The 27,666-nt window shown below is 36.0% G+C and overlaps 3 protein-coding genes across 4 annotated transcripts in view; all 3 read right to left on the bottom strand.

The window, feature by feature from the left end:
- Window positions 1-7,790, bottom strand: part of LOC107602821 (phosphoglucomutase-like protein 5) — a 28,034-nt gene extending 20,244 nt beyond the window's left edge. The window contains exons 1-2 of the mRNA XM_016295415.1: window positions 7,206-7,790; window positions 5,142-5,304 (exon numbers count right to left, since the gene is read on the bottom strand). Of these exons, the coding sequence (XP_016150901.1) occupies window positions 5,142-5,304; window positions 7,206-7,463 (421 nt within the window). The 5' untranslated portion in view covers window positions 7,464-7,790. The remainder of the gene's footprint in view (window positions 1-5,141; window positions 5,305-7,205) is intronic.
- Window positions 7,791-9,808: 2,018 nt separating this feature from the next.
- On the bottom strand, window positions 9,809-10,777 carry LOC107602825 (forkhead box protein D5-like). The gene has a single exon (XM_016295418.1). The coding sequence runs from the start codon at window positions 10,775-10,777 to the stop codon at window positions 9,809-9,811; it is 969 nt and encodes a 322-aa protein (XP_016150904.1).
- Window positions 10,778-13,594: 2,817 nt separating this feature from the next.
- On the bottom strand, window positions 13,595-26,619 carry LOC107602845 (COBW domain-containing protein 1-like). Of its 2 annotated transcripts, none has more exons than XM_016295444.1 (16): window positions 26,459-26,619; window positions 26,041-26,168; window positions 25,763-25,849; window positions 25,287-25,383; window positions 24,095-24,186; window positions 22,385-22,444; window positions 22,267-22,304; window positions 20,050-20,096; window positions 19,166-19,252; window positions 17,851-17,895; window positions 16,927-16,983; window positions 16,181-16,232; window positions 15,099-15,167; window positions 14,441-14,506; window positions 14,126-14,255; window positions 13,595-13,988 (listed from the first exon to the last, which is right to left on the bottom strand). In XM_016295444.1, the coding sequence occupies exons 2-16, from the start codon at window positions 26,138-26,140 to the stop codon at window positions 13,915-13,917; spliced, it is 1,101 nt and encodes a 366-aa protein (XP_016150930.1). In that variant the 5' UTR covers window positions 26,141-26,168; window positions 26,459-26,619; the 3' UTR covers window positions 13,595-13,914. The 2 variants fall into 2 exon arrangements, with proteins under 2 accessions (XP_016150930.1, XP_016150931.1); XM_016295445.1 differs by having other exon boundaries at window positions 26,465-26,619.
- Window positions 26,620-27,666: the final 1,047 nt, after the last annotated feature.

The following is a 27,666-nucleotide window of genomic DNA, read 5'->3' as shown; positions in this document are numbered from 1 at the left end:
TGCGGATTCACTCTCTGAAAGCAGGTGGTGCTTATGGAACACGCAATATAACGTTTACTTGGTTACCGCTGTACACAAAGCAGTGCTACGTGTAAACACCACTTTAATATGCATTATACGGAGATGAGATAAAATTTGCATGATGCAACATCCATTAAATTTCATATAAAGATGTATACATTTTTGAAACTTTTTATTGAGTCAAAACGTCAGTTTGTGACCACTCCATTATTGGTCAGAAGTCTTTTTTGCTACACAAATTCACAGGTCAAAATTCACCAAATTTTAAACTTTAGTAAAGTAGCAAATCCTGCCATTTCCATGCTGCCACATTCACATGTGTGCAAATGGAAGCGAATGGAACAAGAAGTCTAGTGTGGCCACACCTTTAGCCTGGAAGGCAACAGCTCAGATTTGAAGGGTGACTTCAGTGTAAGGGAGAATGTGAAAGAGAACAATCTAGAACTGTTTCTAGGCTGGGAAGACCCATACTTACTTAACTATCATTTACAGAATGGAAAACATGACACTCTGCTTAGCTATGGCTATACTTCATAAGGTATAACTTCAGGCCAAACACAGAGTCAACTTCTCTTTCTTTATCTTAGCCACACCAGTAGTTAAATTCTCATTGACACTGTGTTTCTGACATTGAATCAACCTTGCAAAGCCTCTAGGAAGTGAATAATGAGTCACAGAACAAAACCAATATTGATGGGAGGAAATCAGGGTTAATTCTGGTGTTATGACCCAATAAGCACTTTCTGGCTCTTTTTAATGACTGATTGGGCAGCGCTAAATAACATCACTTCCTGTTTGAATGCCAGCATTGTAGGGACAGTGCACCCACTATCCCTACAATGCCTTACAAACCTGCATGACTTTCTTTCCACTGCGAAACTAACCAAAATAACCTATTTTGAGAAATGTCTTAATGTTTCATTTGTCCATACAATGGAAGTCAATGGTAACTGAAACGTTTATTTACCAACATTCTTCAAAATATCTTCTTTTGTGTTCTGAAGAAAGTAAGTCATAAAGATTTGGAACATGTGGGTGAGTAAATGATGACAGATTTTTTTATTTAACTATCCCCTTAATAAGGGCATTTCATATCAGTCAGGATCACATTATTTCGGAAGGCTGCAAACTTTTGTGCACAGAGGAGAAGTGGGCCAGTGAAGAATTTAGGGTTGTCAGTTTTTTTTGGCTGCCTCATTTAAGTGTATAACAGTGTGAATGAATTTACAAAGTTATCTTTTTAAAACTAATTTTGAAAGCTGAAGTGTATAGGCAAATATCTGACAGAACTTTGTAGGCTGATCTCAAACAGCACAAATATGCCAAATAACAAAACTAAATTGAAATTTTAAAACAAAAACACAAATGAAAGAAATCTCTTCATATAAACAAACTAAGGCTTTGTCTGTGCTCTTTCCATTTAAAATTAGAGGCAACCACTGCAATTTAAACACAATCCAAACAAAGATGCTGCATACATGCAGCATAAGCCGTTTTTAATCTAAATTGGATTGTATTTTTTTTAATTTGAAGCAAAAACGGAATGGTCTGACTTTTGTTGTGTGACAGCAGAACAGCAGACAGGCTGAATACGATGCGGATTCACTCTCTGAAAGCAGGTGGTGCTTATGGAACACGCAATATAACGTTTACTTGGTTACCGCTGTACACAAAGCAGTGCTACGTGTAAACACCACTTTAATATGCATTATACGGAGATGAGATAAAATAAAATACCATCTAAACTTTTCTAAAGACAGTCTGTTCCCCTTAGAGATACATTCATATAAACTCCCACATATCGCGATTCATTTAGCATCTCAACCGATTTGAATCGTCACATATTTGTATTGATTTTCAACTGGCTCGGGGGCATCATTACATTCCTATTCATTTCTCAAATAAATCAGTGTTGTTAAATGAATCAGTTCGGTAAATGATTCAATGACTTATACTCATAAAAACAGTCGCTTACTTCATTCCTGAATGAATCAGTGTTGTTGAACAAATCGCTTCAGTGAATGATTCAATGACTTATAAAGTCAGTCACTTATTTTTTCCTGAAGAAAACAGTGTTGTTAAATGAATCAGTTCAGTGAATGATTCAGTGACTCACTCATAAAGACAGTCGCTTATTTGGTTCCAGAATGAATCAGTGTTTTTGAACAAATTAGTTCAATGAATGATTCAATGACTCACTTAAAAATAGTCACTTATTACATTGCAAAATGAATAAGAGTTGTTGAACGAATCATTTCAGTGAATGACTCAATTAATAACTCATAACCTACTGGGTGAAACAATTTAACCTGCAGAAAGAGTTACTTAAAAATCTCACCACTAATGCACAAAAAAAGTCCCAGAATGTAATATAAAGATGCATGCCATTTCTAGGAAAACAATCATTAAATTAGATAAGTTTAAAATACGGTTACAGCATACACACTAAGACTGCAGTTACAGTTAGACTGGATTGTCCTGTGTATAATTTCCCCATATTTCATCAGTTCATTCTCAGTGCATGGTCACATTGATAGTGCACATTCTCTCTCTTCCCCTTCCCACGTGTAGGGAGCACGGCAGATGTTTCCTTTCCATCCTTACATCCCTAAACACATTAATACGCACAAATACAGTACAAAGACACAGAGCTACTCCACTCAAACACAGCTCAGCAAACACACACCAGACCTACAGCACACACATGCTCTAGTAGATTATCTCCACTGCCACTTAACAAACACACACTCCTGAGAGGTCCATAGTATAAACACACAGCCACAGCCTAGAGCTCGCTCGTCGCCTAAAAAGGTTTACAGCAGCAGAGACGCCTCGCTCCAACAACTCACACCCCAAGAGACATTCATGCCTCAGAAAAACTGATCAGATTAGTTGGACAGAATGATACAGATTCATGAACAGAGACACTTAAGGATTCTCTATCACCAGCTCCAGAACTATAAAATCTGACTTTTAAAGACTCACAATACAAGAATGTGTTGATTACGGTTGATTTCGACAGCTAATTAAACAGGATCAGTTCCTCTTCTGACTTGACGCTCTTTTCTAGTGGTGAGGGAATTACAATTTATGGTGTGAACGATTAAAAAGTAAGTGTATCCTTATAAACAGCTGTGCAGATAATATTTCTATATTTAATATGTATAATAATTTATATACTGTTATAAGAAACTCTCAAAAAGCAATAAATTCATAAACACCTTTGCCGGAGAATAATATGGTGATGGCATACATGGCAAAACAGTATTGTTTGGTTTGTAATTTTTTATTCATTCTTAATGATCATATATCACATTTCTACAATGGCATCCCAAACTGAAAACGTTTGCTTTTGCATGATGCAACATCCATTAAATTTCATATAAAGATGTATACATTTTTGAAACTTTTTATTGAGTCAAAACGTCAGTTTGTGACCACTCCATTATTGGTCAGAAGTCTTTTTTGCTACACAAATTCACAGGTCAAAATTCACCAAATTTTAAACTTTAGTAAAGTAGCAAATCCTGCCATTTCCATGCTGCCACATTCACATGTGTGCAAATGGAAGCGAATGGAACAAGAAGTCTAGTGTGGCCACACCTTTAGCCTGGAAGGCAACAGCTCAGATTTGAAGGGTGACTTCAGTGTAAGGGAGAATGTGAAAGAGAACAATCTAGAACTGTTTCTAGGCTGGGAAGACCCATACTTACTTAACTATCATTTACAGAATGGAAAACATGACACTCTGCTTAGCTATGGCTATACTTCATAAGGTATAACTTCAGGCCAAACACAGAGTCAACTTCTCTTTCTTTATCTTAGCCACACCAGTAGTTAAATTCTCATTGACACTGTGTTTCTGACATTGAATCAACCTTGCAAAGCCTCTAGGAAGTGAATAATGAGTCACAGAACAAAACCAATATTGATGGGAGGAAATCAGGGTTAATTCTGGTGTTATGACCCAATAAGCACTTTCTGGCTCTTTTTAATGACTGATTGGGCAGCGCTAAATAACATCACTTCCTGTTTGAATGCCAGCATTGTAGGGACAGTGCACCCACTATCCCTACAATGCCTTACAAACCTGCATGACTTTCTTTCCACTGCGAAACTAACCAAAATAACCTATTTTGAGAAATGTCTTAATGTTTCATTTGTCCATACAATGGAAGTCAATGGTAACTGAAACGTTTATTTACCAACATTCTTCAAAATATCTTCTTTTGTGTTCTGAAGAAAGTAAGTCATAAAGATTTGGTAGCTATATGTGTTGTCAGGATCCAAAATAAACCAAATTACGTTAATTCATTATGTGTGGTATATACTGTACAGTACTTCACAATAATCCACCAAAATGAAAATATAATGCACCACAATGCATATTCACATATTTGGGATACGTGCAATTTCACAAAGAGATGGACACTGACAATTAAACATCATGCTAAAATTGAAAAATTCATTCAAAAATTTGAGACCAGTATATACATATTTTTTTAATTAATACTTTTATCTAGCAAGTACACGATACATTTAAAAAAGTGACAGTAAAGACTTTTACATGTTCACTTTTACAATGATTTCTGAAGGATCATGTGACACTGAAGACTGGAGTAATGGCTGCTGAACATTCAGCTTTGCCATTACAGGAATAAATTACATTTTAAAATATATTAAACATAGAAACTGTTATTTTAAATTACAATAATATTTCACAATATTACCGTTTCTACTGTATTTGTGAGCATACATGTTATACTGCATTGGAATGTGTTTGTCACTAATACGCAATAAAAAATAAAAACCCCATTATAATAATGGTGTAATTCAAAGCAAAATTAAATTTAAGGTAAGCAATATATTTTAGGTAAATTTAGTTCAATAGATATAAATATATGTCCATAGAAGATATTTTTACTGTGAGATTCAAGATGTACAACACTTGGGTTTCATGGTGTGAATACTTTTTCATGACAGCTTACACAAAGGTAATGTTAACACAGTGATTCCTTTAAAGGCTGATATTACATAAAACATACTGAAATCAGAATGTCATCTTTATCATTCTGAAAGTGCATGCATACAGTGTGTCCTATGCTTTGTAATGTTCTCACCTCCATTAGCGACATTAAATTTGATCCCAAAGTCTCCTCCTGGGCCTCCTGGACTGTGGCTTGCAGTGAGGATGATTCCACCAATGGCTTTTATCTTCCTGATGATGCAGGAGACCGCTGGGGTGGAAAGGATCCCGTTGTGTCCAATTACCAGACGGCCAATCTGAAATCAAGTTTTGGTTTTATTGGTGTGAAGTTTGATTTATCGCAGTCAATGGAGTCCAGTGTTGTTTTGGACTCTGCTGACTTACACTGTAAGAACAAAAACATAAAACTTTCTTTTAAAATATTTTATTTTGTGCTCCACAGAAGTAAGCCATACAGGTTTGAAATGACAAGTGTAAAAGTGCACTTTCTATACTTAAGATCCCGAACAGGCCCTTTGCTTCCAGACCTTCACCTGTCATGCGAGGGTTATCAGAACATTATATGGTGGGCTTTAAACCTGCCACCTTCAGAGGCGCCAGTCATGGCTACTGCTGCATACCAGATCAACAGCTACATCTGTCTGGAAGCTCATTCCTGTAGGAGTGACAAGCTGACTCGGGGACAAAACTAAACAGCAACACACACTAACAATTTCTAAGTACTCAAAAGAGTCTTGACATATCTGCCATAAACTGCAACCTCCTTTATCAAGCGTCCAGATTATTGACAGATACTTTCCTTCTAGCTCACAAGACAGCAGCCCAGACATCTCAGCAACTTTGAGAATCAACAAGATCAGCCACTTTCTATAAATAGTGAGTTATTTGGCATCCCTCACTCAAGTATTTAAAATGATGAACAAGTGCACTGACCCTAGGCTTTTTTTGTTTTTGTTTGAAGTAATATACCAATTAAATAACTCACTAGGCTCATGCTTTGCTTAGCCCGTTGCTTTTACTTGCATCTCTGATGAGTGTGAACTGTATTCCCAGCACTCTTTGAGCAGCTTATCCATATAAGGTTCTGCATTTGGATACACAGCCTCAGTACATCATGCCTCGGAGAGCTACTGAGTTTGTATGGAAGAATGGCACTGATACAAAGTAAGAGAATTAAGGATGGAAAGCTGGTTTGACTGTATTTTATAATATGAGTGGAATCAAAAAAAAATTAGAGCATCACAAACAATGACTTTGTTTCATGCTCAGACTGAACCAAACATTATATCTTCATTAGAAGCACAATAAAACACACTAGAAATGATGATGAATAGAGTTTTGGCTTATGGCCATATGTTCTGGGTTTCCCCATAGTGCATGAACATGAGAGGTCAAAACAAGGGAAGCGGCGGCGCTCCAGGAAGAGTGTGCAGGGGAGGGATGGCACAACAGATAAGACAGGATACATTTGGCCAGGCCAGCACAGAGATTTAGATCTAAAACTTTCTCTCATTACATGCACAGTTTGTGGCTTCTCAGGTTTTCCAACAAAATTCTCGGCCGTTTGGGATATCAAAATTCAGATACTCTTGAATAAAAACAGATATGACCATATATACTATAAATCCATGTAATGTTATTTTAAAATCATGAAAGTACCCATGCTGACCAGATACACATCAAATCATGCTAAAAAAATCTTGTGCGTTTTTCAAAGACAGGTGAAATGATAATAATAATGAAAATAATAAAATAGATTCATAAAAATAACAAGACTGAATACACCAATAGGTGTATTTATTATTATTTTTTTTATTAAAAAAAATTGTATTACATAGATCAGAAAATCTAGCAATTTGTTTAGGAAATTATAAATAAACAAACAAATAAATAATAAATAATGCATTTTTGATTAGACCAGAAAATCTATCATACTTCATAGGAAATTATAAATAAATAAATAGTGCATTTTTTTGTTTGTTATACAGATTAGAAAATGTATAACATTTATTAGTAAGTACGTAAGTAAATAAATAAATAATACATTTAAAGACCCAACTGGTATGTTATATTTTAATGATTTAGATCAGAAAACCTAATAAATGTATCAGAAAATGCTAATTGAATACTTAATAAATGAGTGAACTAGAAGGGCATGCTTGAGAGTTGTGTTTTTGAAGTACTAACACCATCTTACCCCGTTGGCAGCTGCCATTTGAACGATGACTTCAGTTGCAGCCCGGCTGAAGTATCTTCCATCGCTGCCCACCACCATAGTGCATCCCTGACGGTCCCTCAAGTCGATGGAGGACAGCAAACTTTGGATATAATTTTGCAGATAGTTCTTTTTACTTTCGAAAACCGCTGTCTTCTTTCGCAGCCCATTCGTCCCTGGTCTCTGGTCATCGAATGGGGTAGTTTGGATAGTCAAAATGGGTATAGGGTTAGTTTCCATGATTTTCTGGAACGATTCGGGATGTTAAAAAAAATAGTTTGTTGATAGCTGAATGAGGTGAGATGCAGTGTTCAAAATATCGTCAAACGCAACAGAGGAAGTTCACGGAGGCAGCGAGCAGGGTGCGCCACCTCGCAGTGCGCTTCAGTCCAAGTGGATTATTTGAGACGCGTCCCGTGACGCTTCTTTGGAAAGCTAGTGTGCGACAGCTGTCTTCTCATCGCACCACACAAACTGTGAAGTAGCGGCACAAAGTACAGAATAAATGGGTGTAAAACGCAAAGAGATATTCCGAGAGGAGGTCTTACGCTCACCGACACTCTCCTCCCGAGCTGTCACGCGTACGTTTGCTTGCCAAAAGGCAGGGAGGGGAGAAAAGTCTATATAATGAGCTAACGCACTAGCCAAAAATAGCCCATGATGTGGGGGAGCGAACAGTGACGGTGTGCTGCTGTGTAATCGAACGCCTCTACTGTCCGTGGCGCACAAACAGAAATGTCATAACATCCATAAGATTAAGCAACATTAATTAAACAAGACAAGAAGGAATGAGGTAAATAACAAACTGAGCAAATTTCCAATGCCGAAACAGAAAAGGGAGACCGAGGCTGGTTGGCACAACAGTAACTATGGGTTCGAGTCCGTTAAACAAATGCGTGTCAGTTATACTAAAGTCAAGTTAAACACATGTGTTCTGCAGCAGTGGATTTGTGTTGGTTTCACCTCCCGAGCTGTCACGCGTACGTTTGCTTGCCAAAAGGCAGGGAGGGGAGAAAAGTCTATATAATGAGCTAACGCACTAGCCAAAAATAGCCCATGATGTGGGGGAGCGAACAGTGACGGTGTGCTGCTGTGTAATCGAACGCCTCTACTGTCCGTGGCGCACAAACAGAAATGTCATAACATCCATAAGATTAAGCAACATTAATTAAACAAGACAAGAAGGAATGAGGTAAATAACAAACTGAGCAACTTTCCAATGCCGAAACAGAAAAGGGAGACCGAGGCTGGTTGGCACAACAGTAACTATGGGTTCGAGTCCGTTAAACAAATGCGTGTCAGTTAAAGTCAAGTTAAACACATGTGTTCTGCAGCAGTGGATTTGTGTTGGTTTCAATCTTCTAATTCAAAACCCTTTTAAATTACAATGATTTTGTGAATTCTGTTATTTTAACTAAATTCAGTATCATATTTTGTAAGCTCTTGAGTAAACAAGTGGACACAATAAAACCACACTGATATCAATTCAAACAACAGTCAGCTATGTAATTAGATAGAGTTTAACTGAAAGGTTGAACTGTCTTCTAAGGACAAAGACATTTTTCATAAATGTCAGGTCGAGGCAAGGTTACATGCGTTTTTTACATTTTATTTCAAGTAGGCTAGTCGATATCTTTTTGATGGCCAATTGGTTTGATAGGCTATATGTGTTACTTTTTACATTATTGTTGTTTCAGTAATTGTTTTAAGGCATGTAGCCTATCCAAATTGACTTTCAAAAAATAAGCTATCATAATAATATATGGAGTGAAAAGCGTAACAGCGAAACCATATTTGTTTTCGTTGTAGATGCATTATTTGACTTATAACACTATAAAGTGAAGTCAAGTAAATCAGTCAAATTAACCAAGCAAGCACATGCGTAATGCATCGAGTGCGACTGATTTCACGAGCTTCAGTCTCCATCTAGTGGACATAAAAGAATAGAAAATGTCTTGCAGGCAGTGATGGGGAGTCTGTAGACTATTGCATGCAACACGCTGTTACCAGCATTCTAGTTTTGAAATGTTGTATCTAACGCGCATTCATGCAGTCTTTAACATTGTGTAAAGAGCTTTAACTTTAAAACTTTTTAGTGAGAGGGCAAGAATACAATTTAAAGTCAGTTAAAAGTTTAAAGTCCCCCCACCTCTTTTTATACAAGTAGCCTATTTTTAAGTTTTTTTTATTATTAAATATAGGCTACATTGCTCAACATCCCAACGTAAAATTAAAGCGATCTTAAATTAACCAGTCTTTTTCTTTTCTATTCTTTTCGACAAATGAATGAGCAAAACGCACTATTTCGTTTAGATAGCCTACTATTTGGGCTTTATGGGAAAAAAATCACGATATCACAATTGCTCAAATGAACACGAACAACACGAAGGCAAATTGAGATTTGACGATGATGGTTTATTTAATACAAACAGGCATTTTAATACATCCAACTTTCCAGGATTTTAGACTAGCAAATATATTACCATTTATTTATTTACATTAAATTTATCATATAAGAGCAATGACAGACACATCTTATGTTACAAGTCTATTTCAAATGAATTGGTGAGTTTTCCAGACACAGTTCAACAGTGCGGATACACCATCCGCAGAGTTTCTGTGAAAGGAACAGTCTTTAGCAGAGGAGTCCTTGCTGGCACTGGTAACAAACTTGGAGTCACACATGATGTCGGCCTGGGAAATACATAACTATAGTCAGGTGTGAGATGATGAGGAGAGTTTTTGTGAGGAGACGCCGTTGACTTGGCCATAATGCTGTCAATGCTGAACGAACACTTCTGGGTCTTGTGCTCGGGTCTTTGCTGGATTTCTGGAGCTTCGTGGACCTTAATGTTGAGAGTCTGATATTGGAAATATGGAGGTGGCACCATGATGCCATCCGGCACTGGCAAATATCCAATAGGATTAGCCTGGGCTGGAACCGGCCCAGAGACGCAGTAAGGTCGCCCATATGCTCGATAACTTAACGTTGGGTGGTAAAGCACCAGGTTGTCTTTGGTGAACTCGGGTTGGTTCCTCTTAAATCTTTTCCTTCTGCGCAGAAAGCTGCCGTTGTCAAACATGTCCTCAGATGCAGGGTCCAGGGACCAGTAGTTGCCTTTCCCCGGGTTTCCAGGCTCTCGTGGGATCTTGATGAAGCAGTCGTTGAGTGACAAGTTGTGCCTGATGGAGTTCTGCCACGCGGGGAATTTCTCCTTGTAGTACAGGAACTTGTTGCTGATGAAGTCGCAGATGCCGCTGAGGGTCAGCTTCTTCATCGGGCTCTGGAGGATCGCCATGGTTATGAGGGCGATGTAGGAATAGGGAGGTTTGACGGCGGAGGTCTGCTTTGGAGCGGTCGCGGCGGAGAAGCTGCTCTCGCTCTCTCCTGAAGACTCGGACCCCGAGTGATCCGCCTCCGTGGGGTCCCTGCAAGGCATGATGAAATACTCTCGGTCGCTATCGCTGTGGTCTCCTCCGACGATGTCTATTTCGTCGTCTTCAGAAGAGACGGGGGTGCGCTGCACTTCTTCGTAATCCTGGGAAAGGGTCATGGTTGGAGACCCCAAATGTGCTGGACGCGACTTGTGGCTGGTGAAGCTTGTGGCCGGTTTGCAGGACTCATGGAAATGAGGGCTATTTATGAGAGGCCACACGCATTCTGTCTTTGGTCCTCCGATGGTCAGACCAATAGGGGTGGAGTGTCACCGCAGGGATTCAGGACAGTCAGGCAGGTGTGGCGGGCTTTGACCTGCTTAAACTAAACAATCCGCATATGAGATGAGGATCCTAAACACCCAATTACAGCATCTCAAACTAAGGAGATGGCGAAATAAAAGTGTACTATATCAGTCAAAGTTAATAACATATTACTTTTTTTAGGACCAGCTTAAACGCCAACGTGAAAGATACATTTCCCCCTTTTATCAGGCTATACTGAGACTTAGACAAACGTATTGGCAATAAGATTTTTATGCTGGCCTTTTGTTTGTTAAATAAGGAACACAATGCAAAACGTTTTTTTATGCTGAATAACGTTCAGTATTAAAGGTCTTCTTAGCTTTATTATTGCAGTATTAAATTGATACAATTTATTTTAAAATGCACTTTAAAATGTCAAATATTTTTAAACGCATGTGCAAGTTTCATGCATATTTAGAAAAAAATAAATAACGTTTTTTTCAAACTCATAGGCTATTGCCTAGATTTTATTATTAATGCAGTCTTTTAAAATAGGCCTATATTTGTGACGTTTTCTTTAGGTTATTTGACCTAAGCTTTGGAGCACATGACAAAATGTTTTATTTTAAAATAAAATATAAATATAATATATTTTTTGAAAAATTTAAAAATGTTAATAAAATATGAATATAAAATAAAAGACTCAATCCTTATTTTAATAGGCTACATAACGATCAAATACATTGGTAAACTAATTCAAGCTTTAGTAACCACCTAGACAATTCTAAAAAAGATTATAATAATAAATCACAGATTTATTCCTTGGTTAATATGTTTATTTAAAGTGTTTTAGATCCGGACAAAAAATTAGCCTCACGTCAATTAACCTTTTCTTACAAAAGCCACGTAGTTCACTTGCAATACAAACAGAGTCGTTATATTTGAGATGTCCTTTAGGATTCCTCTCCAATTCAGAAGCAGCGTAGCGCAGTGGGAGCTGGGACTTGTGACGGTGAATTTTCACACCACGCCTAACTACCGGTTTAAAAGACTGATTTCCCCCCGATACCCCCTGGGTTTCGTTTGGTTTGTCACCTCAAGATACCCGCAGGTGGTGCGACCATGAAAATGGCCATGGCCCGGCTCCCCGCATTGAATATGAATATAAAATAAAAGACTCAATCCTTATTTTAATAGGCTACATAACGATCAAATACATTGGTAAACTAATTCAAGCTTTAGTAACCACCTAGACAATTCTAAAAAAGATTATAATAATAAATCACAGATTTATTCCTTGGTTAATATGTTTATTTAAAGTGTTTTAGATCCGGACAAAAAATTAGCCTCACGTCAATTAACCTTTTCTTACAAAAGCCACGTAGTTCACTTGCAATACAAACAGAGTCGTTATATTTGAGATGTCCTTTAGGATTCCTCTCCAATTCAGAAGCAGCGTAGCGCAGTGGGAGCTGGGACTTGTGACGGTGAATTTTCACACCACGCCTAACTACCGGTTTAAAAGACTGATTTCCCCCCGATACCCCCTGGGCTTCGTTTGGTTTGTCACCTCAAGATACCCGCAGGTGGTGCGACCATGAAAATGGCCATGGCCCGGCTCCCCGCATTGAAAAAAGAATGCCGGTAAACGAGCCTATCAACATCAGAATCAAATAGGAAACGGCGCAGCTTTAGCCTACAGGCCAGGAGCGAGTTTTATTGGAGGGCATGAATGAGCGCAGCAATCCTCAAAGCAAACCTTCTTGTGCGCGGATATGTGTTAAACTCTTCACAGTCATCTCAATTGCAAATGAAAAGGTGCGTCCACTTCCTCAGCTGTGGATGGTGTGGAAGTGGATGCATGTAAATTTACGAGAGCACTTGAAAGTTGTGTAAACTAACAGAGCTATTTACAGCACTCATTCATATGTCAATTTAAAGAAATCCAAAGACCTAAACTCATCTTAAAGTGTTTGTACTGAATATTAGGTTTCTAATAACACAAAGCATGGGGAAAAAAACCCTGTATATGCATATGAAGAAAAATGTTCAAATTAAATTAATTTTCTTACTAAATGCAAAATTATTGTTATAATATATAGGCCTACCACATATCATAGCCACATACATTAGTGAAGCATTAATGCAATTTGTGAACATTTATGCATTTGGAAGACTCTTCCAAATTTGTTTTACTGAACGTACACATTGTATACTTTCATAACTTCTTTTGCTCTTAGTTATCATAATTTATGTTCCACTAGAGACACTGAACAAAATGCAAACTCTGCCAACCAATTTTCGCAATGTATCGCCTTGTCACAAAAAGTGTTAAGTGGGTGATTGTAATAATGGTTCTCATTATTATATAAAAAAGACACAAAATTTAACACGTTAGAAGAGTAAGCCGAGTAACTCAAGACTACATTTATTTTACTGGTTACTGCTATTTTACACTTTACACTGTGAAAAAGCTTTTTTATGGAGTAACGCAATATTGCAATGCATTACTTTTAAAAGCAACTTTCCCCAACACTGGTAATTGATCACCCAAATGAATTGTTTAAATAAAGACATACTCTTAAAATAAAGACTATTGGTTTTTCAACTGTGTCCAAAATATAACGCATTTCAAGATACATATTTGGAGAAAACGGTAATGGAAATGTAAAATAAATTACATGAAGACATTTCAGTTAATATAAGTTTTACTGGTTTGAAATGTTGCGTACAGATGCTTAAAAGATTTTTAGTACAATGTTCTACATGTTTAGGAGAAATAAGTGTCAGATTTGAACACTTTTTCTATTCAAAACATTATGGAGCATGATAAGCACCTATTAAGCTGTTGCAGGATTTGCAACCCAGGTACAAACTCTTTTAAAACTGTGGGTTGCAAACAGAAACAGCGTTTTTTTCCCAGTGATTTCACAAATATGTTATGAGATGAGATTGTTGGTGTTGTATGGTTTGTATACGTGGCCTGGTAGACTGTGCAGTTAGATATCATCTACTCCACGCAGTCTTTATTTGACATGGCTGATATAAACTCTTTCTTCAGAATCTCGCCATCAAGGTTCCGACCTGAAGTAAGAAGACAGTGAATGGTAAATACATTTTTAATGTAATAAAACAATGAATTTTTTTACAGCTTTTAACAGGCAATTTGACAGAGTTGTATATAGGTATTGTATGTTAAAATCTGGAATATTTGATCTTACCTATGAAGACGAGTCGGTTGATTCTTGGCTCCTGATCTGCCCAGAACTCTGGAGTCTCATCCAGCTCATAAAGCTCATGGACACCCTGCAACATCACCTTCTTTTGTTTCTGCTGGACAGAGAGAATCCCCTGCCACAACACACAACAATCATTTACACAGAGAACAGATTTGATGAAAATTAGAATGCTTGTACAGGATATACAAAGGCAATACAACTTCACAGAAGTCATGATTTTCTAGAATTATTTGGCATTTCGGTGGCTTACATAACATACTGTGTGCAGAACAAATATATGGATGGCCGTATCCTCACCTTTAACCGGATAACTGCCATTGGCAAGCCTGCTTCGTTCTTAAATGTCTTCTCCCATAGGAGATTCTACAAAAAAAAAAAAAGTTACATTTTCAAGACATTTTGTAAAGTTGCACAGAGTTGTATATAGGTATTGTATGTTAAAATCTGGAATATTTGATCTTACCTATGAAGACGAGTCGGTTGATTCTTGGCTCCTGATCTGCCCAGAACTCTGGAGTCTCATCCAGCTCATAAAGCTCATGGACACCCTGCAACATCACCTTCTTTTGTTTCTGCTGGACAGAGAGAATCCCCTGCCACAACACACAACAATCATTTACACAGAGAACAGATTTGATGAAAATTAGAATGCTTGTACAGGATATACAAAGGCAATACAACTTCACAGAAGTCATGATTTTCTAGAATTATTTGGCATTTCGGTGGCTGACATAACATACAGTGTGCAGAACAAATATATGGATGGCCGTATCCTCACCTTTAACCGGATAACTGCCATTGGCAAGCCTGCTTCGTTCTTAAATGTCTTCTCCCATAAGAGATTCTACAAAAAAAAAAGTACAATTTTCCAAATATTTTGTAAAGTTGTTGTTCTGGGTAAATATTTCATTTTAGAAATATTTCATTTACATGCTTCCTTAAGCTATATCTGTACCTGAATGAATATATTGAATAGGTCTTCTGACACACTGCCAGGAACTTCAAATGTTATAGTCAGCATACTCTAAAATAAAACATATACATAATTGAAACATTAAATACTTGTCAATGAACAAAAATAATGGGAGCATCTCAAATGTCTCCAAACAGGTCATGTCACATTACAAATGTACATTAGCTTTCAAAAGTAAGATTTTTAAAAATGTTTTTGAAGGAAGTCTCTAATGCTCCTCAAGTTCAAAATTCAATAAAAACAGCAATATTGTGAATTTATTATATCTAAATTACTCCTATGCGAAGCTGAATTTTCAGTAGCCATTACTCCAGTCTTCAACGTCACATGATCCTTCAGAAATCGTTCTCATATGTTGATTTAGTGCTCAAGACACATTTCTTAATATAATCATCAATGCTGTGCTGTGAAACATTTTTTTTTCAGTATTCTTTGAGGAATATAAATTTCATACGAGCAGCATTTATATGAATTAAATTTTTTTTGTAACATTATTAATGTCTTTACTGTCACTTTTGATCAATTTAATGAATGGGATTTTACTAATTTCTGTTTGTACACAAAAACATTTCTAATAATACCTCTATCTTTAAAGGTGTCAGTACGACACTTGAATGAATTTCCCCTTGGTGTTAAATACTTGTACTATTTTAGCACCCATTCTGCTTTACTTCTCTGGGGCGTTACATGGGCCCTTTACAGATATTTAAACCATTGTTTGTCTGTGTTAAAAGTTACACACTTCCTTTTTTCCTTTGGAATAACAAGAGAAAACAGGGCTCTCATTTACATGAAAAGAGCAGTGAGGGCTTGGCTCTGAAGGGGGAGGGTGGAACAGATTGGGTGGATGCGGGAAAGTGACCCATCTAATGATAAGAGCTCCTATGGAGAGTTTGCTTCAAGGATAGAAGGAAATTGACAACATTTACTGAACCTCGTGGTTCGAACAAACCCTGAGAGGAATCTTCTGGGAAGAGAAGCTGGGCCTTTTTTTTTTTTTTTACCTCAGAAGTAAAAAACATTAAATCCACCGATTCAAAATGTCATAAAAGCGTCATCTTCACCTTGTCTAGATGTGGTTGGCTTGTTTTCATCAGCTGCAGCTTTTCAGCTAACCTGTAGAACACAAGATTTCAAGCCATTTAAATGTGAAACAAGCGCACTGATTGATGTCAAACGCCTTCAATAAACAACATCCTCTTACATACCCAAATGCATCAGACAGATGTACAGTCTTAGCTAAAACCTTTCAAAGGGTTTGACTACACTGACAGCCCCTAATCCTGGTGCTGGTGTGATGCGGAGGAGCATTTGGGTTTAGTAACAGTAAGATTGAGCTTAATACAGAAAGAAAGAAAGAAGAAAGCGTGTGAGCGGGCTCTGACCCCTCGGGGAGGGCAAACGTAGCTCTGTGGATTATTCGTCGGGCTGTGAGTACCACCCAGCAGACCAGAGGGGGGTCATCCCAGACAAGCAGCCTGTGCTCAGGGGGGTAAATGGGCCACAGTCGGGGCTGAAAGACATTCTGTGTGGAAGTGCTTCTGTACCTTTACTGCAGACACTGCTATAATCCTCTGCAGCTGGGCTGAGCTATTCACATTTACTCTGTCTCACTGTAATTACTCTTAAAAAGGGTGTTTCATTTTTTGTTTTTGTGTAATTCATCAACATTAGCATGAGCTAATGGAGTGTTTGATCCTCATCAGATACACAAAATCCTCTGGAAAAATACTGGTGAACAGAATCGCTACTATAATTCAGTAAGAAGCAAGTAGCGTAATTCTAGCAAGTATTCTTCAAAAACACTTACCTTACACCATCGCTGATATCAAACGAATGTAAATCTAATACTTGAGACAGGTCAACCCTACAAGGAAGGAAAATACACTTCATTTGTATGTATATATAAATACTTAGTCTGTCTTTGATGTTATTTATAGATGATAGAGGATAAAGAGTGTCTTAAAAATGGTAAGGCCCTAAAAACAGTTTTTTATAGGTCAGTTTCTAAAACTGATTGAACACACACTTCTGTTCAAAAGTTTGGGGTGAGTAAGATTTTTTTTTTTGAGAGGCATTATTACTTTTATTAAGCAAGGATGCATTAAATTGATCAAAAGTGACTGAAGTCGTAATATATATATAATATATAATGTTATAAAATATTTATATTTCAAATAAATACTGTTCTTTTGAACTTTCTATCCATCAAAGAATCCTAAAAATCTCTGTTCTCATAAAAAATATTAAGCAGAACAATGGTTTTAAATATTAATAATAATAATAAATGTTTCTTGAGTACCAAATCAGCATATTAGAATGATTTCTGAAAGATCATGTGACACTGAAGACTGGAGTAATGATGCTGAAAATTTAGCTTTGCCTTCACAAGAATAAATTACATTACAAAATAATAAACAGTAATTTGTCATAATATTTCACAATATTACTGTAATTTTGATCAAATATGCAGCCTTGATGAGCCTAAGAGACTTCTTTCCAAAAAAAATACTGACCCCAAACTTTTAAATGCTAGAGTACTTATCAGATTGCAGGTCTTGATTAATATTTAAGTGCTTTAAAATGTCTTGACAGAGATTTGTTGAATGCAGGGTCAGCTTTATGTAAAGGCAAGTTTGAAAGAGCTTAAAAATACGGTACAATATGCACGCAATTTTTACTGTAGATTACAAAGTACATGTTTTGCATTGGCGGTTTCTGCATATCTTCTCACCTGGATTTTTGTGTCTCCAAAATCTTCACAAGCCCATTTATTGATCTATGAAGAAGAGGACAGAGCACATACTGTAAAACAAACTCAAAGACATCTTAACATCTATCCAATTACCATTATAACTAGACGTTTACATTTTCTGAAGTGAGTGTAAAAAGCGCAAAGGCCTTTATTACAATACTAGGGTGTGATGGTTGGTTGCCAGGACATTGCAATGTGGTTGCCAAGGTTTACTGAATGGTTTTTAATGTGTTGCTATGTGGTTAATAGGGTGCTCTGGGTTCTGGCTGCTATGATTTTCTGGTACCTAGATATGGCTCGGGTACCTCTGTAAAAGCACGTTTTTTTTTCCAGAAATCATAGAAATCACCATAAGAAAACTGCTTATGGTGATAGTACACAGCAAAGTTTAATTCTTTGTGTTAGGGGTTCAAATCTTTAACCCCAAGTATGAGCAATATGCTCAAGCAAGCACCATTTATGATTAATAAAAATGTGCATGTCTTCACCACAACATATTTCTGACACGTTTGAGACAGACACCAGAATCCATTGAATAAGATACAACTAGGGATTCCCAGTATATTGGCATTATACTTTTGCTGGTATTAACATTCCTTAATTAATTTACTTCAATAACATTGTTAAATGTAACTTTTAGCAAATGAATATCCATTGTTCATCGTATACATTATAATGTTGTAATGTCTACATTCACTGAAGCATTTGCAACGATTAATTCTATTTTTTTGTGTTTTATTTCTAATCTATTTAAACAAAATTGTTTAGAACTTTAATAAGAAATGTACAAGGGCCAATTGCATAAACTTAGCTGTTGTCTTAAGAACTGCTCTGACCAACTACCAGCTAACCAAAGGGTTATCAGTCTGCATTCAACTAAGAATAATCTACATTTTTATGTAACTGAAAAAGAAAAAAAAAACGTCTAAGACTAGTCTAAACTTTTTATGCAACTGACCCCTGGTTATGAACAAAAACAAAATAATTAAGAAATAAATAAATAGACTTAAAACACATCATTTAATAACACTTTTAAATGTATTTTTTGTTTTTAAGCAAATGTCAGAATGAACATCCCATTTTTATAGAGTACAATGTAATGTTGTGATGCCTGAATTGCTTCTGATTGATTTGGGTTCTCAGTATTTTATTTTAAAAAATGTATTTAGACAATATAACAGTACAAAAATGTTAATATCGCCCATATATTGGTTAAATCATTATCAGCCAGAATTGTAATATCAGTCCATCCCTAATAAGAGCATATAAGAACATAAAGGTGTATGGTTCTCACCTCACTGTATCTCTGAGCTCCACCAGCTCACTCTCATTCACTAGATCAGTTTTATTGATGATGGTCAGATCAGCAAGAGCTATCTGCCTAAAAACAGAGAGCAGAATTCAGCACAATTCGCATTCACCTGATAAATGCTTCCCATCATCCCTAACTGTGTATGCAACAAAGGCTGACGACACCTCAGAAGGTCGCATATGGATTATTTGTCATAAAAAGCAACTCCCTTCTATGTGCATCTACAGTTGCTGTACGCAAGTATGTGTGATTACAGTCGTACAATACATCAATAGAACAATACAGTACGAGAACAGCTCATCCCATTCTCTCTCTCTTTTGTCACTTTCTTTATTGCTCAGTGTTCAATGTCCCACTCTCCCTTTGTAATTAAATGTGTGTGTGTGTGTGAGTAAGTGTGTAAACACTCTTTGTTGTGTTTCATGCATCCCCCTGCCTGTTGTCGGGTCGTGTGTGGGTGGCATGGTTTGTGGCATACTCAAAAGGCGCCACCATATTGCGTGGTAGGAAAACATAAACAGAGAGCAGAAGTGGTTTTTATGACTTCTGACACTTGTGAGCCTTTCAACATGCCTCTGAACCCCAACAAAAACACCCCGACCGCAGCAGGTGAGGTGGAAGGAGCTGGGCTGGAATCGGATATGTTTGCACACAAACATTAGAGCCAGCTGTCATGTTTCATAGAGATAACAGTAATAAATAGAATTTTAAAAGACCACACAAGAGGTACTCATAAAAATCCTGGTTATTGGAAAATTTGACCTTTGGGTTCTTGTAGTACATATTGATAATGATGAAGATTGTAACTTATTTTCTTGTACTTTTAACACCATATTTATATATTAATGAACCAAATAAGATTTTACCTTGCAGCTTCATTGATAAGACCCTCTGGCTTCTCTTCTGTTAGATGCTAAGAGACAAATAGGAAATAACAGTGATTACATAACACATACAAAACAACTATTAAGACAAATCTTAATTAAAAAAAAAAAATCAAGATGAAATTTTTTTGTAAAATATATATTTCAGGGATGCATAACATATCAGCTCCATATCGGTTCTCGGCTGAATAAAAAAAAAATTAATAATAATATATAAATGTAAACATTTTAATGAATTAAAATAGCGTGGAATTTTAATGTAAAAAATATATTGGTTATCACAATAACAAAACAACAATTTTTTATTTAACATTTATTTAGAGAAAATAGTATGGAATATTAATAGAAAAATGTATCAATATTGGCATATTTTTAATGATCAAAACAATGGAAAAACAAAACTGGTACATCACTATTATATTTATCATCTTAAACATAAAAGTACAAACACAAATGGTTTATGTCATGCCTTCAAATAAAGCAACAAAGCTTGATGCACTTTCACGCTTAAGACCTCTAATCATGGCACTGAGTGGTTTATTGCTTTTACAATGTAAAATATATGCTATGCCAATTTACCAAAGTGCAGTAAATAGATAACTTTATATATAATATTTATCAGAACAAATAATTCTTCAGACAATATAGGTAAAATAATTTATTAGACTAAGAGTAAGCTGTTTATTGTTGCAAAGCAATACAGCAAGCCAAAGAGATATAGAATTCAATTGATATTCAGTCACAGGTGTGTGTATATTAGCTATTTTTTGGCAGCTTTGAATAGGGCTCATCCAAACAGAATTTAGAGTGTGGACTTTATCATTTATAAGATCTAATGTAAACGATAAGAACATTTCATGTCTCATTAGCGTCTGTATACTTCTGCTCTGTCCAGCTTCCTTCCTGAAAATGCATCAGTGCAGATGAGCGAACTGACAACTCTGCGATTACAAGATGCAAACTCACTGAAAGAAATCCAATTTCCAGGTTATTACAACTTCTGAGCAGTTTGCTTCTTGAAAACAATCCCATTTATTTTCTTGTGCGTGTTGCCAGTCATCTCTGCTGACTGGGAGGAGGCATGTCTCATTGTCTGTGTTCAATGTGTAATAACACTGAGCTCTGGGAGTGAGACAAGCCTCATCATCTGTCTGCACACATTTCAAACCAACTGGCAGAGATCAAGGCACACGAGGGCACCTGATGGCCATGTCTGTGCAAGTCAAACCCCCCACCACCCGAAGTGTCTCTTGTATGGATGAACATATCAGGTGACAATGAAAGGGCTGGACAAAGGGTGACAGGCCCATTAGAGTGATTTGCCTTGATATCCATTATTTCTTCAGTTTCTATCAAGCCCTCTCTGTCTTCACCTCAACAGGCGCTCACAGAACCCCAGAGGGCCGCAGTGCCGAGAGGTGCCACCTCTGCAATAAAAAGACTGACTTGCCAAGACTGACACCACTAAATTGCAGCCTATTATCCAGGTGTCAGTACCACTGTCCTGCTCCCAGCCTGAAGTGTGAAGAGGAACAGCAAGGGGGGAGATACTTCAGTAGGACACGATACTTAAAGACAAATGTAAAATAAAAGAATGTTCGGTAAAGACCAAATAAAATGTAATGCCTGCAATAACATGGACCCAACTTTGTGTTTGATTATTGTTTTTTTCATGTAAAGCATTATATATAACAGTGCGTCTTTAATCAATACATGGCCAAAACACTTAACTATGATTTACAATACAAAAGAAGTTTTAAATATTAAAACATTATAATATCAATATATTTAAAATGTATTGTTCTATTAAATGTTTTATAATTTATTATGTTTATCAGGATCATTTAAATATCTTTCATGTGTTTAATATTAATATTATTTTACTTACTGATATATAGATTTTTCATATTCATTTACATTTCATATTCATATTTAATTATTGTTCTATTAATTGTTTATAATTTAATATTTTTCAGAGTTTTTATTTTTAAATGGCTCACTTATGTTTATCAAAATATAATTTATGAAAATGTTTTATATTTATACATTTATAAATTATTATTTACAAAATAAATAAAAAATCCATTGTGTTTCTTTTTTTGCATCAATTAAACTCCTGTCCTGGAAAAAAAAACTTCAAAATATCAGTTTCCATAAGTTATTTAGTCTGTGGTTTGACAGAATGGAGCAGCAACTTACCTGCATTCCATATTTAGCATCTATAACCGTGACAATACCTATGTAGGAGATGAGGACATTGTATTATATTAACAAGTAAACTTTATTTGAGGCAGTATTTATTAATTTAGGTTCTTACCGTCCAGATAGACATCACTCCCTAATTCTGCATCAACCCAAAACATGGAAGCAACAGCTCCTGGTTTGGAAAACATGTATAAATCATTTGTACAAAATCACAAATACACACATAAAAACTAAATAATTATAATTTTTTCTCATTTTACTGTAAATATACAAATGGAAAAACACAATTTAATTACCATTGGAATAAAATATATAAAAAATAATTTGATTATATTCTATGCTTCATTGTAGCATTTTCTTAGGTTTTGCAGTGTTTATCAAGTTACTGGACACTTTTTGCCTTAAAACTCTGGTAAAACAGCTTAAACGGGTTGTGGGTGTAGGTATGCGTTTTAAAATGCATAACTAAATTTTATGGGTGGCTTAAAATTTTCAGCTACAAGGTACATTTGGTTTGTTTCCATGCTTGCCAACTTCTCTTGTAAAAGTTATTTCACAGTTTCGTGTTACAATTTGAGGCCATCTTGTTCACATAATGGAGTTTTGTCAAACTGTCAGGGTAGAATAAGAAAGCATGATAAATATTTGACAGAAGTGTAATGAAGGCAATGTTCTTGAAAGACATCAGATATATAACCCATTCAGCCCACAAGCATCTTCTGAAGAAGGGGAGGGGCTTATCCCCCTGAGGCCCCCAGGAGTGACAGGCCTGTCTCAGCCAATGACAGTGAAGAGGGGCTTGTGTCTGAGCTCTGAGGGTCCTGCACGGCACTGGCCCGTGACACCTGTCACTCACTTCACAGACTGGCTGCAGAGATGCTGCTGACCCTTCCTGCCTTCCCACTGATCTCTGTTTCATTCTCAATTGCTTTACAGTGCTTTTTGCTATGTAGGGGGAAAAGATCCTTCTTCACAAAGATGTCTAAACTGTCTGCAATGTTAAAAAAAAAAAAACTTTTGATCTGAAGCTGCATTAATGGAAAAGTTCACCCAAAAATGTACTCACCCTCAGGCCATCAAACATGTAGATGAGTTTGTTTCTTCAGTGGAACAGATTTACAGAAATTTAGAAATACCTGACGTAATCCACATGACTCCAGTCCATCAATTAATGTCTTGTGAATCAAAACTTTTAGCTTTAAACCATTGCTTGTGGCCAAAACATCAAAACTGCTTTGGAATGTTTTCACTCATAAACGTTGCTTGATCCGCCCATATTTCTCTCCGGATTCAGACGAGACTTTTCACTGGACAAAGCAATATTATGGATAGAGGACCCTTATAAACAGACAGCTTTTCACTTCACAAGATGTTAACTGATGGACTGGAATTGTGTGGCTTGTGATGTTTTTATCAGCTGTTTGGACTCTTATTCTGACGGCACCCATTCACTGCAGAGAATACACTGGAGAGCAAGAGATGTAATGCTACACAAGTTTATTACAATGAAGCATCAAACTCTTCAACATCTTGGATGGCCCAAGGTTGAGTAAATGCTCTGCAAATCTTTTCTGTGAACTATTCCTTTAACAGCTAAATGCAAATGCGGACTAAAGCAAGGTGGATTGCTACTAGTAAGGAATGCTTTACCTAATCTAAGACTCTGTGTAAACATGGATGTACATATTTTTAGACCTCTCTTATACAAAAAAAATAAACACATCACAACATTTGAGAAAGATGGCCAATGGTTGCATTAGCTACCATAATAGATTTGTCAGGTTACGAAGGTGTATCTGTTGGAGTACATGACATACAGTACCTGGATCTGCCAATCCAGTCGTCTCTAGAAGGATGTAGTCAAACTTTCCTTTCTTCTCCATTAGATTTTCAATAGCTTTTAAACCATTGTCTCTGTAAAAGCAATGGGTGATAATGTATTATCTGACATAATTCAATATATGCAAGTATACACTAGTTTGGGATTGGTAAGAAGTGTCTTATGCTCACCAAGGATGCATTTATTTGAATCAAAAATACAGTAAAACAACAAAATTGTGAAATACTGTTACAATTTTAAATAGTGGTCTGCTTTATGAATACATTTTAAAAATGCAATTTATTTCTGTGATGCCAAAGCTGAATTTTCAGCATCATTACGCCAGTCTTCAGTGTCACGTGATCCTTCAGAAATCCTTCTAATATGCTGATTTAATGCTAAAGAAATATTTCCTATTATTATCAAGATTCGTTTTGCTTAATATTTTCAGGGAAACGGTTATCTTTATTTCAGGATTCTTTGATGAAAAAAATGTTAGCATTTATTTGAAATATAAATCTTTTGTAACATTAAAAAGTCGTTACTGTCAAATGGTCTGCTTTATGAATACATTTTAAAAATGCAATTTATTTCTGTGATGCCAAAGCTGAATTTTCAGCATCATTACGCCAGTCTTCAGTGTCACGTGATCCTTCAGAAATCCTTCTAATATGCTGATTTAATGCTAAAGAAATGTTTCCTATTATTATCAAGATTCGTTTTGCTTAATATTTTCAGGGAAACGGTTCTTTATTTCAGGATTCTTTGATGAAAAAATGTTAGCATTTATTTGAAATATAAATCTTTTGTAACATTAAAAAGTCGTTACTGTCAAATTATTATTATTCAATATTATTATCAATTTAATGTTTCCTTGCTGAATAAAAGTATGAATTTCTTTCCAATTTTTTGAACGGTGGTTAATTATTTATCACGCAACAGTAGTTATAATGGTTTTTTATAATGCCATATAAATAATCAATAATTAGAAACAATTAAATGAATAAAACAAGGACAACAGTTATTAATCACTGGAATGTAACGGCAATCAGAAATAGTGGGTTTCCATTTAAGCCATCTCAAAAAGTCCAAAAATAGTTCTGTAGTTCAGATGGAACTGTATTTATTCTTCATACTACAACACACATTCATATACTTTAGTCCTAGTATTGAGTAGTAGTCTGAACAACCGTACTTCACAGAGCAGCACAGGCAGCCGTTCCTCAGCTCCAGCCACTCCTCATACAGCTCTCCTGCCTGACTGACAGCTAAAGACTTCTCCAGAGCACTGCCTGCAGAACAACACAGCACAGGTTCAACCTCTCAGTAGTAGCCCAGTATTACATTGTCCTCTGCACTTTTGATCAAAATGTTCATGAATATGATCCAAATCACAAAAAAAATACGGCAACATTTTAATGGTATAATTATGAAACATCTGAAGAGATAACCATGTTAAAGAGACCAAATCACAATGAAAATGCAGGTATTTCATAAGCAATAAGGTTCTACTATATTGCAGTGATTAAGAAAAATAGGGAATGCTTTGCTGCCCTCTCCTGGTCATAACAGCAAGAAATCCTCATGGACTGTCATAAAACAAAGGCATCTAGGAATAAAAACTAGACTAGGGGTCTGATTGCTTATTTGTTTGCTCATTTTATAACTTACCTTCACCAAATTCATTAAGAATGACAGCTATTCGTTTATTATGTTGCTCTGTTAATATGTAGTTCAAAAGTGTTGTCTTTCCAGCACCTGTATTTCGAAAAGAGAGAAATAAGGTTAAGCTAATGGGTATACAGTAACACATATTTGCATTATTGTATTATAGAGCATATTTTCTTTTATTTATTTAGCTTTCATAAGTATGATTTACGGTCTACATGAATCATATTTATGAAAGCAAATCTTTTATGGTTTATTTGTTTGTTTTTTTCTATGCTGACCCAAGTATCCAGTGATGATGGTAACCGGTATCTGAACTGTGGGTCCGGTGTGCTTCTCCTTGATGGGAACTAACTCCGGACATTCATCCTCTTCCTCCATTACTGAGCTCTCCTGAACTAATGAGAGTCTATAAACACACAAACAGGAATTCAGAGTGGTTTATATGCTTATATGGCATAACAAGACAGGATATTCATTCTTCAGTGTTAAGATTACTCAGCGTAGGGGCATCTCACTCAGAGGAGGTCGAACATAAATCTAACATATATTATATTTCACCCTGTTTGATAGATATGAGCTGTTAATATAAGACATATACACATATGCTGTCAATATAGTGCGGTTTGGCACTACTACAATCTACAAGCGCCATGCATTACAACAGAAGCGAATAAACACAAATAAAACACAACTTACACTTACACTGCGAAATACGAGCTCTTAGATGAAGTACTACTTTAAAACATAACCTGCAGAGTGAGTTCTGTCGTCCAGTTTGTAATAAAAGAGCAACACTTCATTGAGCGATACGCTGGTGTGTATGTAATCACGGTCCGAGTTGCGCTTTGGCTTGAAGGTACAGTTCCTAGTTAAAAATGGAATGTCACGTTCATGATGTGAACGGTGTTTAAACCTGCTGTGTTTAGCATTTCACGCTGATATTTAATAGCTTAATATACAAACAGATAATTATACTAAAAGAAAGCATAGAGATAAATATGGTGACAATTATAAAAAAGTATGCCCCTGATTTATATAGACTAGAACACCTGTCATTGAGCGATACGCTGGTGTGTATGTAATCACGGTCCGAGTTGCGCTTTGGCTTGAAGGTACAGTTCCTAGTTAAAAATGGAATGTCACGTGCATGATGTGAACGGTGTTTAAACCTGCTGTGTTTAGCATTTCACGCTGATATTTAATAACTTAATATACAAACAGATAATTATACTAAAAGAAAGCATAGAGATAAATATGGTGACAATTATAAAAAAAGTATGCCCCTGATTTATATAGACTAGAACACCTTATAGCAAACTATTCACTTACCAAACCCTTTATATGCACAAATTAAGAACACACAGTATTTTTCTTTAACATATAGAAAATATAACGTTAATTTATAGAAAAATAATTTACTTTTATACATTTAATATTTTGGTACATTTGGACTAAACAGAAGTATTAAAAAATAATTAAAACCGACAAAAGCACGATATTAAAATGAATTAAATACAGCGTATAAAATGAAAATAGAACGTATAAAAATGAATTCAAAATATTAATATATCGTTAAAAAAATGCTGTAACAATATATAATAAATAATACTAAAATAGTATTGTTTGAGCGCAATTCATGGCCGACAGGGGTCGCAGCTGTCCTATTTCACATCTCTGACTAGATTTCATTTTATTCAGCAACTTGACCAAGTGTAAAAACCAGCTTATCCACCAGATACCACAATAACAACATAAACATATTTTTTCAATAATATTTTATCAAACATATTTTGTCGACAAAAAGATATCCAGGCTTGTTATTTTTTCACATCTTAACGTAAACCGGTATTTTTGTGTACTGCTATCTGTCGTCGCCCATTTAAACCCATTTGTTAAAGTAAACC

The sequence above is a fragment of the Sinocyclocheilus grahami genome, unplaced genomic scaffold (genome assembly GCF_001515645.1).
Source record: "Sinocyclocheilus grahami isolate Dianchi unplaced genomic scaffold, SAMN03320097.WGS_v1.1 scaffold336.1, whole genome shotgun sequence".
Taxonomy (NCBI): Eukaryota; Metazoa; Chordata; class Actinopteri; order Cypriniformes; family Cyprinidae; genus Sinocyclocheilus; species Sinocyclocheilus grahami.
This window is presented reverse-complemented; position numbering and strand designations above follow the sequence as displayed.

Excerpts from the sequence above, each read along its gene's own strand:
- LOC107602825 (XM_016295418.1), bottom strand. The coding sequence starts at position 10,777 with ATGACCCTTTCCCAGGATTACGAAGAAGTGCAGCGCACCCCCGTCTCT.
- LOC107602845 (XM_016295444.1), bottom strand. The coding sequence starts at position 26,140 with ATGGAGGAAGAGGATGAATGTCCGGAGTTAGTTCCCATCAAGGAGAAG. Across the intron at positions 22,445-24,094 it reads GACTGGATTGGCAGATCCAG|GAGCTGTTGCTTCCATGTTT; the intron begins GTACTGTATGTC and ends TTTCCAAACCAG. Across the intron at positions 20,097-22,266 it reads ATGCTAAATATGGAATGCAG|CATCTAACAGAAGAGAAGCC; the intron begins GTAAGTTGCTGC and ends TTTGTCTCTTAG.